This window comes from Chiloscyllium plagiosum, chromosome 20 (genome assembly GCF_004010195.1).
Source record: "Chiloscyllium plagiosum isolate BGI_BamShark_2017 chromosome 20, ASM401019v2, whole genome shotgun sequence".
NCBI lineage: Eukaryota > Metazoa > Chordata > Chondrichthyes > Orectolobiformes > Hemiscylliidae > Chiloscyllium > Chiloscyllium plagiosum.
Genome location: NC_057729.1, coordinates 28,095,026 through 28,112,638, shown reverse-complemented (window position 1 = coordinate 28,112,638; position 17,613 = coordinate 28,095,026). Strand labels below are relative to the sequence as shown.

At 39.8% G+C, this 17,613-nt stretch overlaps 1 protein-coding gene across 1 annotated transcript in view; it reads left to right on the top strand.

The window, feature by feature from the left end:
* Positions 1–1,159: 1,159 nt before the first annotated feature.
* Positions 1,160–17,613, top strand: part of prex1 (phosphatidylinositol-3,4,5-trisphosphate-dependent Rac exchange factor 1) — a 222,533-nt gene continuing 206,079 nt past the window's right edge. The window contains exon 1 of the mRNA XM_043710358.1: positions 1,160–1,919. Coding sequence (XP_043566293.1) covers positions 1,779–1,919 — 141 coding nt within the window. The 5' untranslated portion in view covers positions 1,160–1,778. The remainder of the gene's footprint in view (positions 1,920–17,613) is intronic.

Below are 17,613 nucleotides of genomic sequence, written 5' to 3'. Positions count from 1 at the left end.
ATGGGATCGAGAGGTGCTCTTCAGCGGATTGGTGTGGACTTGATGGGCCGAATGGCCTGCTTCCACACTGTAAGGATTCTGAAATGAACTGGAGTGTCACCCTGGCCTATCTAAAATAGAGTATTTGCTTTGTTGTTCAGTTACTCCAGAAATTCTTCTTCAACAAACTTCACACCAGGAACGAGTTACCATTCTTCGGATGGGAAAAGGTTTCTTACATCATTCACGAACTCTTCACAGAAAATGGAGAAACTCAGCAGCATCAGTGCCGAGAAAGCAGAGTTAACGTTTCTGAACCAATGATCCTTCTTCAGAACTGATTCATGAACCCTTTACCAGTTTCTATCATATTCCTCGTTCTGTCGGGTTTTAATCATATTATTCGCGTCGGATCTTACATGTTTATCACGCATTTTCTCATTTGCCTCCCTGCCAAAGCTTGAGTCTTTAAGATTACTTGACGTTGGTGTCAGTCTCAGTCACGTTATAAGACTTGATGGGGAAATATATTAATTTGTATTTACGTCGAACAGTTTATTACACTTGAATGTCTTTGATTTTGTTCATGTTTTGTCATTTTTGGAGAATAAATTCACAATTTTGTCTTGGTTGTCCCGAAGTCTGCTTCTGAGCTTGATCTTCGCTACATCTGTAAAGATCGCCCTCTACAGTAAATGAATATGGTCTCACAAATACCAAATATCCATGTTTCGTAGTTTCTCCCTATGTTTCATGTATGTCCCAACATAAAAATAATGAAACCCCACTTTATATTAATGCACGATTTCTCGTTGAGGAAAGGAATCGTCTTGTTGCAGACCATAGCAGCAAAATTATAGGCAAAGTGTTTTCTCAGTAAGGGACTATCTCTAACATTGCACTTTTTAGGGTGACGTATTGAACGGTATTACCTGTCTCTAAAGTCATTTTAACTTGAAAATAGACTAGAATTCCAACTGCTGAAACCTTGTATGACAATGGTTTAATAATCCAAACCAGTCAAATGTATACCTTGCACTGACTGGCAGCTTTCTAACTCAGATCATGCTCAGCTGGGCAAAGATTTGTCCTGATACAGTAGCGCATTTTGACCTTGATGGACCCCGAATTTTGCAAAAGTAGAAAACAACTTATTTCGAAAATCCTGAATTTTTGGGTATAAACGCTTTGTCGTTTTCGTCGAGTCGCTTTCGGGACCCTGCACCGTGTCGTTTCACTTGAGTTTTACACGAGATTTTTGCTGACGGTCCCTTCACTGAGCATGTGCCTGTTGTCTAATTGGTAAAAAAAAGAAAAGCGGAATTTGGCTGGACAGTAGCGGCTGCTGCAGATTTTGGTAATTCGCAGCCCGTCATTTCCACCTTTTCTCTGGGGTTGTGATATGGTGTTTGTTTTTTTGGCTTTCTTCCGCCAGCTGGAGGCAAGTTCGGCGGAAGTTTAGGAACAAATGTGCAGTAACTCATCAGTTTCACGTTGAAAAGTGTCCTGTAACGGAGTGCAGTTGGGACTTCTCAAAGCGGCAGCAGCAACAACAACACTGAGCTCTGCTCATGAATGGTTTGTGGCGCTTTTTTGAACAGAACTGACTAGGAAAGCCAGCTCAATCGACCAAGTATTTTCCATACAGATGAAAACATATCACAAAATGAGAGTAGATCGAAACCAAGCTGATTTGGAAGTGTTTTAAAGAAGCCGCCAGCTGTGCAGCGGAAGAAATCCACATTCTCGACTCTTTTTGTTTAAACCAGTCCCTTGTTTATTTCTCGGAGCGCAGGAACATGGATGAAGAAAGTCACCCCGAAAATGGAGTGGAGAGTGGAAAGGACACAGATCGGCAGCTCCGTTTACGAGTTTGTGTGATGAATGAGATTTTAAAAACGGAGAGAGACTACGTGGGTTCCTTGAAATTTCTGAAATCTGTAAGTGTTTCTTTTCAGATCCCGTTGTTCTGTGTGATTCTCGGTTGTGAAATCAATAAATCGGGATTAATGGGATCTCACCGAGTTAACGTCAATTTAATTTCAGATGGTTAAACTAGGCGATGCCATTTCAACTGCTGAAGTATTGACCCCCACGTTGTTGCTATCAGTGTTATTTGAAACTTGGTGACAAGAAGAGTCCTAGGGATTTACAGCATGGAAACAGGCCCTTCGGCCCAACTGAGAGTGAAACTTTCATTGGAGCCTTGTTGGCTGCTGGGGCCAACGGAGCTGCTTTGTTGAAAGGGCTTCGAGATTATAATTTGGGGAAGTGGCGCTTTAGCCTGGTTAATTTTAACGCGCTAGAGTTATACCAGCTCAGCCAATGAGCTCAAACAGAATGAGGAATCGATCCATTTTGATGGTGAAAGTTACGTGGGACCAACATGAATAATTAACGTGGAATCAGCGTACAAAAGACTCAAGAATAGAAGCTAGCCGCGACACGTTAAATATTTCAAATATTGTAAGAAATACATTTCTTCCGAAACCAAAATAACAGACGTTCAATCTTCTTTGAATCATTTTACTGACTGTAAAACGCTGTGGATAGAGGTTCTGAAATGGCTTGGTGTCCTCATTCCTGATCTAATTAGCCTCCTTCTTGTTCTGTGGTTTCCTGTTGAGATAGGGGCAACGTCTATTAGCAGGTTCGTTTGCTGCCGATAAGGCGTGCTGCGAGCTGAAAGGTGTGCCATATGGTTTGTGTAAAATCAAACGCGCGCTCTCCAGACACAATGAGGCGAAGGGGGGGAGGCGCTGGAAATCCGGCGGCGTCCTTCCTCATTGAACATCTGAGCATTTACCGCAACCCCTCCAGCGGTCTTTAGGGACCGAAATCAACCTGACTTAATTCACATTGTCTTCAACTGCACAACTCCAACAGATTTCAGATCTCCCATTCTTTTCAATTCCAATCTTCAATACATTTCATTTCCATTCTGATTTGTGATGGATGTAAGGAGCGGGTGTTACGAGATTCCCCCTCTTATGTTCTCATTCTGTCGCCATCAGTTGGATGAGTGAACGGGGATTTCACAGTTCTTGGTCTGATTACAGTTAACTGTCAAATACTGATGACGCCAATCCCTCAAAGGGAAACTGGACATTTATTTGGGAACACACTCTGGAATGCTGTCCCTTTCTCACTTCCTCTTTTTTTAAAGAAACTGTTTAAAACCCATCTCCCAGAACATCATCTCGCATTTTAAACGTGCTGTCACGATGGTGCTCCTCTTTGAAGCAAAACTGCACTTGACCCCACCATCCTTACAAACTGCTTTCATATCTCCAACCTTCCTTTCCGCCAAAGACTGAGTATGTCACTTCCCAAATCTCGTCCTTACCTTTTCTGGAACTCCATATTTGAATTCCTCCAATCATGTTTTCGCTCATGTCACAGTTTGGCCATAGGATGACTTTCCCACTTTGTTCCTCTTGATTTGACTACAGTCTGTAATATGTTTGCCTTTTCCAAAAACTTCTACACTGTCATCTATCTGGGTGGGGCAATGCTTAGAGGTTTCCATTTATAGTTCCCCAGTTTTAACCACAGAATCACTTGAAATAGCTTCGAGTCCTATATTTTCATTGTTATGTCTGGTGTTCCACAAGGATATAACCTTAGCTTCATCCTATTTCTCATTAAATGCTGCTCCTTGGTGACACCATCCGAAGGCACAGAGTTATTTTTCTCACCAACAGAAGCTCTACTTCACCACCAACTCTCTTGTTCCCAGCATTAATGCGAAATGATCAAACTGATTATCCAGTACTGAATGAGCAGTATTGTTTTCTATTTTCCAAATTAAACATGAACTCCAGATCCAAACTCCATTTCCCAGCTACCAACCACATTCCTCTCCCTGGCAACAGTGTAAGATTCTGATTGTGATATTGATGTAATATTTGATCCTGAGACAAGCTTCTGACCTCACTCACTCACACCATCCCTAAAACTTCCTTTTTCTGTGTCCATAACACTGCCTCTGCATTAGTTCATGTTCTCCTTAAACCCTCATTCATGCTTTGATAGTTCTGGACTCACCTATTCCATTGTAGTCCAGGCTGTCTCACACATTCTACACTCTGTAAACTTGACATCTAAAATTCTGCTGCCCTTGTCCCCTTGTCTTAATTCACAGCATATCCCACTTAACCCTGTGCTAGCTAACTTACTTAGCTCCAAACACAATTTTACTTTAAAGCTCCTATTCCAGTTTTCAGATCCTTCCATGTCCTTGCCCCTTCCTGACAATGTGATCTTCTTCAACCCGGAATCCTCTGAGATATCTCTGCTCCCTAAATGCTGGCTGCTTGTACATTTCCCATTATAATTGCTGCAGAATTTGGTGCCTGTGCATTCACTCGCCTAGGACCCAGGATGAGGATGTTACAGTTTTCTGTCTCTACTTCATTTTCTTGCTTTGAAGACAATTCATAAAATATACTTTTTTGATGTCATGTTTTGTTTAAGAATGCTCCTATGAGGCACCTTTTGAATAGCATAGGTAGCTGATTGTAGGTGTTTAGTACTATTTACTCCAGTTCTAAGATATTTAAAAACTTGCCCCAAATGTTGCTTCAAATGTGGCAAGACCTTGACAATATCCAGGCTTGGGCTAAAAGTCACAAATAATATTTGGACCACACAAGTGTCTGGCAATAACCATCTCCAACAAGAGAGGATATAACAATTACCCCTTGACATTCTGTGCTATTACCATTGCTAAGTCCCCTCATGATCAGTATCCTTGGGATTACCATTGACTCAAAACTAAACCAGACTAGCCATATAAACGCAGTGGCTAGAAGAGCAGATCAAAGGCTAGGAATCCTGCAGCGAGTTATTCACTTCCTAACCTCTTAAAACCTGTCAACTATCTACAAGGCACAAATCAAAAAGAGAAAAATAAAAGTTGTGTGGATAAAAAGTTTGCTAAAACTGTTCTTGAGAGTGAAGTCAGATTCGCCGTGACCACACTCTATTTAGTGTCTTCATCAGTAATATCTTGGATGGTATCTTAAAGGATCTTCTTCCAAGTGCCGACTTTCGGCATTTCTAAATGAACAATGGCACTTGGTTGTGCTGTTAAAGGTGTACTGTATTGTTCAACTCGTGAGAATGAAAGAATCTTTACTGATCATCTGCAGTTGTGGACTGAACAATGGGATGTGGTTCTGGGTGTATCTAAACTTGTATTATTCATTTTCACAGTTGAAGTATGAATTCTGAAGGTATTGAGTGAAAAACACAAGTAGCATACGCCCTAATTGTATGTCAGTACATGAAGTTCCGATATATATTGATATCATCTCAGGTAGAGTTTCTTGTGACCTCAATGAATGATCTAAGTATTTTGTGGTTTTCAGTCTATTTTTTCAGTAACTGAACACTTCTGATGCTATTCGAAAAGTGTAGTGATGGAAAAGCGCAACCGGTGAGGCAGCATCCGATGAGCAGGAGAATTGACGTTTTGAGCATGAGCTCTTCATCAGGAATGAGGGGGGTGGACCAAGGGAGCTGAGAGGAAAATGGAGCGGGGGAAGAAAAGGTAGCTGGGAATGCGATAGATACATAAAGGTGAGGGAGTGGGTTTTAGGGTGACAGATCAGAGAGGAGGATGGAGCGGATATCTGGGAAGAAAGATGGACAGGTCTTGAGGGTGGTGCTGAGTTGGAAGGTTGAATCTGGGATAAGGTGAGGGGAGGGGAAATGAGGAAACTGGTGAAATCCAAGTTGATCCCATGTGTTTGGAGGGTCTCAAGGCGGAAGATGAGGCGTTCTCCAGGCATCGGGTGGCTAGAGTTTGGCAGTGGAGGAGGCCCAGACTTGCTTGTCCTTGGCAGAATGGCAGGAGGAGTTGAATTGTTTGGCCACAGGGCGGTAGAGTTGTTTAGAGTGTGTGTCCCAAAGATGTTCCCTGATATGATCCACAGTTTGGTGTCCTGTCTCCCCAGTGTAGAAGAGACCACATTTGAGAGCAATGAATACAGTAGATGACGTGTGGAAGTACAGGTAAATGTGGAAGGATCCTTTGCAGACTTAGATGGAGGGGAGAGGGGTGGTGTGGGGGCAGGTTTTGCACTTCTTGTGGTGGCAAGGGAAGGTTCTGATGCTAATCAAGATTGCTGTAGATGAACAGTTCCTGAATAATTGTTCAAAATACTTTATAAGCTGCTGACAGGAAGTTCTCTGTGGTTTAGTGCATGGTCCAAGCTGTGAACTGAATTTCTGGTTGGAAAAAGGAAGTTTGTTCAGTGACAGAGTCTCTGGTTGACATGAGACATCACTAAGCAGCCGAAATGGAGAGCTAACCTCACAGCAGATCTATCACTTTGTTAATACTATATTGGTGAGAATCTCCATTAAGCAATTGCAGCAGCTAATCAAGAAGTCTGATGGAATGCTGGACTATATTTTGAGGAGGCTGGAGTATAAGAGTCGGGAAGTCTGTGAGCAGTTTGGTTCCCTTATTCAAGAAACAACATCATTTCACTAGAGGCAGTTCAGAGAGAGTTCACTTGGATGATTCCTGGTATGGAGGGATTGTCTTATGAGCAAAGGTTAAACAGGTTGAGAATCTATTCTCTGGAGTTTAGAAGAATGAGAGGTTATCTCAATGAAACTTATATTCTTGAGGGGCTTGACAGTGAATTCTGAGATGGTGTTTCCCCTCATGTGGGAGTCTAGGACCAGAGGACATTGCCCCTTTATTCCGAGACACCAATTTAAGACTGAGATGAGGATAAATTGTTTTTAAGAAGCTTGTGAGTGTATTGAACTCTTTTTTTCACAGGGCACTGTTCAGTTGGAGTCTTTCTGTATATTTAAGGCTAAGATAAATTCCAATGGCAGGGCAGGCTCAGGGACTTAATGTCCTACTCGAGTTCCCTTTTATATGGTCTTATACAAGTACATTATATATACCTAGAATGTTAAGGCAGCTGCACATCATAACATATTGCACATCAGTCTTTGAACCATATGGAAGGCACATCTGCCACACAGCTGATGAGGCAATTTAAACCTTGGCATAACAGCTGCTGGATCGTTAATATTTTATGGCTCACTATAAACATGATTTGGTTCTAGCTCCATGTTTGATGCTGCCCATAGTTTGGTTGCAAAAGGTAGGCAGTTGCTGCTGAGTGCTGTAAACTGGAACCACATATTTACTCATGGTATGTTGGATTGATGGTCATGCAAATTTTGAGATATTCTTGAGTTTGATCTTTTTCCAACGTTATCAGAACTAAGTTTGATTGTTCATTCATTTGATATGTACACAAGTGCACAAGAAGAAGAAGCAGGGATGGCCCTTTGAGTTCATTCCACCACTCAGTGAGACCATGTCAGATCTGTGACTGTAATGGCTAGCTGGTGACTATCCTCTGGATGTCAATAGGTGCATAGGATGCAAACAGAAGTCAAGGCAGTTTAGGTAAGTGGAATCTGTTGGGTGTCACTTTGGTTGTAGAAGAATTATTAGCCTGAAAGGTTGACATGGTTCTGTGTATTTTATTGATTAATATGAGCTTATTAATGCTTATGAGAGAACTAATCACGTCATGAGAAGAGTGAATTCTTTCCATTTGGCTCCTGATTACTGTATGCTGTAATTGATAGTTGCCTTATCTAGACAGAGTTTTTTAAAAATAAACTGTTAGATGTTTGAAGGTTAACCTCAGGAATGATTGTGCACTTTTTGGGATTTCCATGTCTTGGCTTTTATCAACCTTTGCCCAAAATTTTCTGGAGGTTGCTAAATTGAGCCAAAAGTAAGAAGAAGAGTAAGTCAATGTTTGATTTTGGCAAACATAAATTTTACACGTGTGAATTTCTCAGTAGTTTAGTTGGGAGACCTTTGAACATTGTACACCACAATGTCTCTGGTCTGGAATGCTTTGTGTTGCTGGAAAAGCACAATAGGTCAGGCAGCAACTGAGGAGCAGGAAAATCGATATTTCGGGCCGGGAAGGGTTCCGGCCCAAAGTATCGATTTTCCTGCTCCTCGGATGCTGCCTGACCTGCTGTGCTTTTCCAGCAACGCACTCTCAACTCTGATCTCCACTGTCTCTTGGAATGCTTTGTGCAAAGCCATTCTTGGATTTCAGAAATTTCTGGAACATGGAACATTGAAATGTCAAACCACTAATACATGAACAGGAAAATACCATGGGATAAATATTTACTTGAAGCATAGATCAATCTAAAACATTATAAAGCTGTAATAAAAATTGTTACCAGTATTTATGTTCCCAAAGAACTGTACTGAAATAGTGAAAATTACATTGAGGCAATTGGTGGTGTATTGATAACGTCACTCATTATTCAGAATCCCCAGTTGACATTCTGGGGACTTGAATGAAAATCTGACCATGGCAGCTGATGAAATTTGAATTCAGTAAAAATCTGAAATCAAAAGCTAGTGTTGTTGATTGTTGTATAAACAAATCCGGTTCACTCATGTCTTTTTAGGAAAGGAAATCTGTCACCCTTGCCTGGTGGGGCCGATATGTTACTCCAGAGCCACAGCAATGTGGTTGACTCTTACTTCCCTCCGGGCAATTAGGGATGGGCAAAAAAAATGTTGGCCTTGCATCGAAAAAAACATAAGTTACTCTATATACTGTTTTATTTCTATAACAGTTAGATACAGCAGAAAAGAAAGTTGTGATCATCAATAGCAACAGTTGGGTTCTGTCTCTTGTCCAGTATGCTGGTTAACGAGATCGAGCTTCACGATGGTCTGAGCAGACAGGATTTTACGACTTCATCACCAAACATTTCCTACAATTTCATTCATTTATTTTGGATGCTGCTTTATTACTTTTTCTTGGATTCTGTGCACATGGATTGCATCTTCTCAGCTGATAAAACTTTATTGCTATGGAAAGCCAATGAAGCAGGAAGCTACTTTTTTCCCTTTCTGAAGGGTAATCTCTTGGGGAGCATTAGCTTCTTCACTGTTGTCATTATTCATAGACTTGTGGTGTAAAACTGTCTTAAATGTCGTTGAATCTGTTACTTGTTACACAACTGGAGCAGCAACATTATAGTTTTGCTTGATCACATTGACTGAGACAGGGAAGACAATGTCGACATTCTTTTCATTCGCTTGCTGTAATGCAAGAGATCAGCTTCCTTGGCTTTGGTCTACTCACATCCTAAATATTTCCTTTTGCAGTATCTTCATTAAACTCCCAAAAGCTCATGACTTCTGGCTGCTTTTTGTAAGGGTCTTGTAATGCCACTGTTCCATACATTTGTCAAACACTAGAATATTTGTATTGAAGATCTTCTTAAATGCAACAGCACGGTGGCGGCACGGTGGCACAGTGGTTAGCACTGCTGCCTCACAGCGCCAGAGACCCGGGTTCAATTCCCGCCTCAGGCGACTGACTGTGTCGAGTTTGCACATTCTCCCCGTGTCTGCGTGGGTTTCCTCCGGGTGCTCCGGTTTCCTCCCACAGTCCAAAGATGTGCAGGTCAGGTGAATTGGCCATGCTAAATTGCCCGTAGTGTTAGGTAAGGGGTAGATGTAGGGGTATGTGTGGGTTGCGCTTCGGCGGGGCGGTGTGGACATGTTGGGCCAAAGGGCTTGTTTCCACACTGTAAGTAATCTAATCTAATCTAATCTAATCTTCAAGCACCACCAGTATTGCAAGCTAACACAGAATCTCCTGTAGTGACATTTCCTTGATTTAATATCCTTTTGATTGAATTTAAGATGAGCAACTGGGGATAAATATGTAGGAAGACGTTGTCAAAATCTTGCTGTCCCACAGGAGGTGAACTGTCCAAAAATACAATTTTGCAGTAAATAACCAACCGAGTCTTCTGAAAGTGTGCACAACCACTGGGGAGAAAATGATTGTGGAGTTACTCAGGAGCTGATGAGTGATGCACACAGATTTGGCCTACTCAGGAAGAAATAGTGTTTATTCACCCTTTTAAAATATTAGCATTTGCATATAGGAGCATGGTGAGCTTTCTAGATCTTTGCAACTTTGTACCGCCATCTCCTCTGCATCAGCAGGTGTGTGGTGTGGCAGAAACCTCAGAAAAAAGACTGTTGTCGTCTGCTTGATTTATTTGTTAAAGACTCTGTATCTCAACCTTTAACTAGACATGTTTGGCAGCCTTTCTATTTGTAAAGTTTTGTACACTAGCTTTATCAGTTTGTAGCCTTTAAATGGGAAATACCTTGTCCATGTTCTTCTGCAGTTTACCTTGGGAATACTTGGAGTGTAAATTCTTAAATTAGTGTAAAACTGACGGGCTTTTTCCACAGCCATTGTTTTTAAGATAGTGACCCTCTCATCACTATGTTGCCACAACCATTCATACAGTATGTGATCAAGGTCACCAAACTTAGCGCTGCGCACATAGCTTCTCGTGCTGCATATTCTTGTTAGCTATTAGGACACCCATGCAATCTGCCTCTTACAAGGTTTTCACTAAAACACCCTTATCTAGTTGCATTATGACTTCCCCTTTAATTTTAAGTGTAGCATGCTTACATTGTGCTGCAATGGTGAAGGCTTTTGTTTTAAAACTATGCCCTGCGAATGCTTGGGACTGCTCAAAAGCATTGCTGCAGAAGAAGAGGAGAGGGAGAACAGAAGAAAGGTGAGAAAGAGATAGAAAAATGGTGTGAGAGTCTGAGAGAGGGAGAGATAGAGAAGTAGACCAATAGAAGAGGCCGAATGAGCATAATGACACAGATCAAGTGGCTTTGTAACCTCAAGCTATTTTCCCCCACTACACAGTCTTTGTGCCCCTCCCCCATCACCCACCATTTTCTTACCTGAAGATCAGTTGAGCCCACACCTTCCTGATTTGGTGAAGATGAAGCAATCATGTGGTGAGTCATTCTGCCAGCTCAAAAAGACATTTGGTGTTTAGGACATTCAATTTCTGGACTGGAGAGGTTATAGTGTAACAATGTTTTGGGTACATCAGACTCCAAATTTGGGGAAAAAGATTTGAAAATACATTCTCCTTTAACCTTGTTTTCTATCTCATGTATTGGAGTCTGATTGGAGCCTGGAATTTAACATAATTTAAAATTGAAGGATATAGTTTATTTTACTTGTATAAATGAAGTCTTTGACCGTGCATGTTGAAGAAAGTCTGCAGGGGAAAGTGGATTCTAGAAATGTGTTAAATGACATTGAGTTAAAGACTTAAATTTAGTTTGTTTCTGGAGGGTGCATTTTCTGTTTTTCTTCATGACATGACATGTGTAAGGTAATTTTGCGGTACCATTACTGTGATGAGTTTTTAGAGTCATTTGAATTGATCAGAATGGAAAGTGTGCCTGAATTGTAGCGCAAACCAAAACACCAGAAACCCACACAACTACCCATTTGACTGAAAGTGCTGTAGAAGGTTTGAAGTTAAAGTATAACTGACAGATTGCCAGATGTCCTAGTAAAGGAAAGCTGTGTAGGATTGTATGCCACTTTATTCTGTTCTGAGGTTGGAGCAAAATGATGTTTTGTGATCTTTTGTTGGCTAATTTTTTTTTAACCTAATACTTATTTTCAAAGCATAGAGTTGTACAAAATAAAAATAAATCATGTTGTGGTTGCTTTCAAAATTGAGTGCTTTTTTTCCCCTTTGTGAAGTAAATAATTGATATGAACTGATGGAAGGTTTTTCAGTTAATTATATCTTTGCAACCTTACAGCATTTCCAGATTAGTGATGCTAAGCAGCAATTCAGAGATTGAAAAAGGGGGTCTTGTACCTTTTTATCATTTAATGAACCCTGCATAGAGTTGTTCATCTTGGTTTTAGTTTGTTCATTCCAAGATTTGATCCTCATCTGTTCAAACCTGCTAACAAAGCCTGAGTGCAGTTGAGGCAAGGATCAGGCCATTTGTCTTGATTTTCACTGTCCTTAAGTGATAATTTCTCCTTTTTATATAAATCAATAACTTATCAAATTTCACTAACAGATTCAGTGGCTTTGCTTTTTTTTGTTTAACATATGAATTTCAGGTTTTATGCTTTGGTCGCTCGGTTTTAAATATCAATTGATTTTTTTTAAGACTTCACTGCATGTATTATTAAAAACTTCTTGAATTAATTAAGATGTTGGCATCTGGCTAAGTTACTTTTTGGCTTCCAGAAAGTGGTTACCAGCTGTACCAAGTGCTATGTAATATGCATTTTAAAAAACATGGTTAACCTCCAGCTTTAAACTTACTGGCAGTTTTGTTATTGTGAGCTTCAAAAGCTTGTTCCAGTCTCTGAAGATCATGTGGCCTAACTTTTAACTCTTATGCAACTCCTCCAACCAAGGTCGGCATTAACATTTTTGAAGATTCCATTAAACAGCTTTGACTTTAAGTAAATCTACTGTGTAATATGGCACTGAGCCAAACCAATTATGAAGTTTCCATTTTAATTCTACGATTGTTCTTGATAAAATGTAAAACAAACATTTTTTTTGACAAAGATGACATGAGTTGTTTCCAGTGTCATGGCCATAACTAAACTCATGGAAGTAGATTATCTGATCATTATCATACTGCTAGTTATGGGGCTTGTATACAAATTGGCTATCAAAATTTCTACTTTATGGTCCAGTTATGAAATGTTAATGTTAAAAGATATCCAAATACCAAATCATTTTAACCAATAGAATTCTGCTATAAGATTTAATGATTTTTATACAAAATATATAAACTTAGCAAGCAGTTTTACCTCAAAAATATAGTTCATAACTATGTAGGCTCTGCATTCAGTTTTACTTCTCACTTCCCCCAATTAATTCTCTTCTAGTTTACAGTAACTGAGTTATTTACTTTTATTAAGATCGCCCAAATACATGCCACAGTCCCCTGGAAACTACTTGAACTCTCCTCTACTCCAACTATTGTTTTGTTTTATTTCTTTATTGTGGATGCATTGGTCCCTTGTTCTGGTTGTATTCTCAATGCTTTGCAGTCAATTCTGCTAATTGCTTTCCAAGTCATGACTTCAATAGATTTTTCTACTGACTTTTAAATGGGTAGTGTTCCATCACATAATTTTAAACTGAGATTAAACCTGCATCCCATATGATGAATGAGGAAAATCACTTTATTTCTGCTTACATTTTTGGTTACAGTGGTCCTGCCCTAACTGTAGTTCACTTTGGTGATCTTCTCTTGGTGAACTGTCCAAACATGTCTCTGTGAACATATAAATAAATTGAAATCAGAGAATTTCCAAGATCTGTTTCATGATACTGTGTTATCTGTCCTTGAGCAGGCATACTTCAGAATCATGGCATCCCTCATTTAAAATTCTTTCTTTGATCTGGTGAAATAAAAAATAAGCCTGAATTTTATAACTTCCAAGTGTCATAAAATGTGAATTCTCCAAAACTCATTTAGCTCTGACACCGAAAAATATCTCTCTGAAAGGATTGCAGTTGTCATGTCTGCAGTTCCTTGGCTAAGTAACCAGACCTGCCATTTTTTATGATCTTGCTTTTCTAGCCTTAAGCTTCTGAAGTTAATGTAGCCAAATCTGTTGAGTGTAATGAATTCCAAAATTGTTTAAATTGTATTTACCCCCACTATCTACAGTTAAATACTACTTTAATTTCTAAAACTCAAGCTTATATTGTAAAATGGTGAATTACTAGAAAGGAGCTCAGAAATGGACTGAGGAGAGCCAGGAGGGGACACGAAAAAGACTTGGCAGGAAAGATTAGGGAGAACCCAAAGGCATTTTACTCATACATGAGGAATAAGAGCATGTTGAGGGAGATGGTAGAGTCTATCAGGGATACCGTAGGGAACTTGTGCGTGGAGTTTGAGCAGATTGAGGAAGCCCTGAGTGAGTTTTTTGCTTCAGTTTTCACTAAAGAAAGGAACCTTGTTGTGAATAAGAACTTTGAGGAGCGGGGACATAGGCTTGAACAGATCAAGATTGAGGAAGTTGATGTGCTGGAAATTTTGGCAAAAATCAAGATTGATAAGTCCCCAGGGCCAGACCAGATTTACCCTAGATTGATCAGGGAAGTGAGAAAGGAGGTTGCTAAGCTGCTGGTGAAAATCTTTGCTTCCTCACTCTCCACAGGAGTTGTACCAGAGGATTGGAGGGAGGCGAATGTTATTCCTCTTTTCAAGAAGGGGAATAGGGAAATCCCTAACAGTTATAGACCAGTCTATTTTACATCTGTAGTCAGCAAGGTTTTGGAAAGAATTCTGAGGGATAGGATTTATGACTATTTGGAAAAGCATAGAGTGATCAAAGATAGTCAGCATGGCTTTGTGAGGGGCGGGTCATGCCTCACAAATCTTATTGAATTCTTTGAGGAGGTGACAAGACAGGTCAAGCAGTGGATGTGGTGTATATGGACTTCAGTAAGGCATTTGATAAGGTTCCCCATGGTAGGCTCATTCATAAAGTCAGGAGGTATAGGATACAGGGAGATTTGGCTGTATGGATTTAGAAATGGTTGGCTGACAGAAGGCAGAGAGTGGTTGTAGGTGGAAAGTATTCTGCCTGGAGGCCCGTGGTGAATGCTGTCCTAAAGGGCTCTGTTCTTGGGTTTCTGCTCTTTTGTAGTTTTTAATAAATGATGAGGAGGTTGAGGGCTGGGTTGTGTAAATTTGCAGATGGCATTAAGTTTGGAGGTGCCATTGATAGTATCGAGGGTTATTGCAGGCTGCAGCTTGACGTAGACAGGATGTAGAGTTGGGCTGAGAAATGGCAGATGGAGTTCAACCTGGATAAATGCGAAGTGATGCATTTTGGAAGGCCGAACATGAATACTGAATATAGGATTAAAGACAGGATTCTTGGCAGTGTGGAGGAACAGATGGATCTTGGTGTTCGAGTGCATAGATCCCTCGAAGTTGCCACCCAAGTGGATAGGGTTGTTAAGAAAGCACGTGATGTTTTCCCCTTCATTAACAGGGGGATCGAGTTTACGAGCCGTGAAGTTTTGCTGCAGCTCTACAAGATCCTGGTGAGACCACACTTGGAATATTGAGTCCCGTTCTGGTCGCCCTATTATAAGAAAGATATGGAAGCTTTCGAGAGGGTGCGAAGAAGGTTTACTAGAGTGCTGCCTGGACTGGAGGGCTTATCTTATGAAGAGAGGTTGACTAAGCTCGGACTTTTCTCTCTGGAGAGAAGGAAGAAGAGCGGTGACCTGATCGAGGTATACAAGGTAATGAGAGGGTTCAATAGAGTCAATAGCCAGAGACTTTTCCCCAGGGCAGGATTGACTGGCACGAGGGGCTTTGTTTTAAGAAATTAGGAGAAAGGTATAGAGAAGACGTCAGAGGTACGTTCTTTATGCAGAGAGTTGTGAATGCATGGAATGCATTGCCAGTGGTGGTGGTGGAAGCAGAGTCATTAGGGACATTTAAGCGACGGCTGGACATGTACATGGACTGCAGTGAATTGAGGGGTGCGTAGGTTAGGTTATTTTCTTTTAGATTAGGAATAATCCTCGGCACAGCATTGTGGGCTGAAGGGCCTTTTCTGTGTTCTATGTTCTAATGAGCTAGTCTATCCTTTAAAATAACTTGACTGTGAAGGTCTTTGGAATACATGAATAAATAATTTGAATAATTGACTCCATGCACAGTGCACTGTGGGACATTGTATGATCATGAGGCTGGGTTTCATTGCGATTTGTGCTCACATGAACTACTAGGAATTGGGATTTGGACATATATGAAGAATGGCCATTTAGTTCAGGCATTGGGGGTGTGGTGGTGGAAACCAATTAATACAGTATGAATCACACCACCTTGGGCAAAGAAATGCAGAAGGAAGAGAATTGGAGGCAATATTTGGTGAAATTTCCAATAAGGAACTGTCCTCAATAAGGAAAAATGATGATCTTAAGTTTCATAGTTCTTTTAATCCATTTTTCCTCCCTTAAGAAGGGATTAAATTAAAAGTCAGTTTTAGAAAAAAGTTGCATATACAGTACTCTCTTTGAAAGATGCTAACTGCACCAAAGCTTCAGACTTATGCAAACAAAATTTGTAGTACTTTTGAAAATCATCAAAAGCTATTTTGAGTTTAGATTTGGTTTATGTTGACAAATGTCATCTCGTCCTCCTCCATCCAAGATGGATGTAAAATGGTGATTACTCACAGTTGTATGAAAACCAAGATCTCTAATACTGGGCATTTTAAAACAGAAGTACAGGAAGCCATTGTTTTTCTTTGTCTCCTAAGAATTGGTAGCAGTTATATAAAGCATCAGCTTTTCCAGAAGGATAAAGTTAATAATCTTTGTTAATTGTTGCATAATATCACATAGCAGACAAAGTTTAGCCTTGACTAATTTTGAAGAACATTTATCCAATTCGCAAGTGGACAATCTCTGCATGCTTGAGAAATATGCTTGATTTTGGATGTAAATTTAACATTGGAATGGACTGCAGGTCCCCTTACCATGGTAAATTGTGCCTATATTAGCTGACTGTCTTAATAAATTAATAACCACAGACCACTGAGTATGTGATTGGGCTTTGAATTCACTTAAATTGCAGCTAGTGTTCATGTACGAAAAGAAAATAGTGCATGAACTGTGTTAATAGTGCAGCAAATTCGGACTGGGAAGCAGTTTTTGAACTGTGAACAGTCCTTGCCATTGTTTGGAAACATCAAGCAAATGTTTTAATTGATAACCTCTTCTTTTTGTGCGACATTGGCCTATGCCATTCCAGAAGTCAGATTAATCACATAGGCTAAACTATCTTCAAGTATTGATACTCTGAGGCCACATGTAATGTGTAAATATCGTAGAGAGTGATACCATTTGCATTAAGGAGTAAAAATTGCTTGGTCATGCGAGTTTAAGTACAAAGGATATGTTTTGTATGCAGCTGCTGAAATTGGCAAAAAAATCTTAAAATTAATTTGATAAATTGTCTGATTTTATGAAGAAGTTAGGAAGCCAAGTCGCGCATTTTGATGTAATGCAAGTTGATTTAACATTTGTGTAGCTGTTGTTACAGCTATATGTGATTTTTAACTTATTTTAATAATTTCACTTCAAATATTTCTCTAATTATTGGAGACCAATTGCATGCGCAATGTGCAGCAGTGTCTGAGGCATGTCAATGTAATGTCCTTTTTTCCATCATTTTATGATGAAATATATATGCCATGTGAGTAGTTATGCCCATACTTCAAAATTTGTCCTCTTAGCATAAATCATAAGCTTAAATAAACATCTTTAGTGGTCAAAAGGCTACTACTTTGTTTCCTGGTCAAATAAATATTGACAATAAATGATAACATGATTATGCAAACGATTAAACAATTATACTGTAGCTGCCATCAAATGCTAGCTAAACTCCCTTGAGGAATAAACTTATTTTTTTGAAGGAATGTTGTTCTCACTGGATTTGTTGATTAAATTCAGTGATTATATCATTGATCAAAATAAGACATTCTGAACTTTCCAAGTTGAATAAAACTTTCATTGAAAAAGTAATTTTGGTAAAATTTGTAGTTTGTGATCAGAGGGGACCCGTGCATCATTTTTGGATGGTACATGATTTGTCATCACTGTGCCTGTCTGCAGATAGATAAAAAAATGTTTGCTAAACTCTCTTCCACAAATTTGCCAATTTGTGCCGCTTTAGGGTACCTT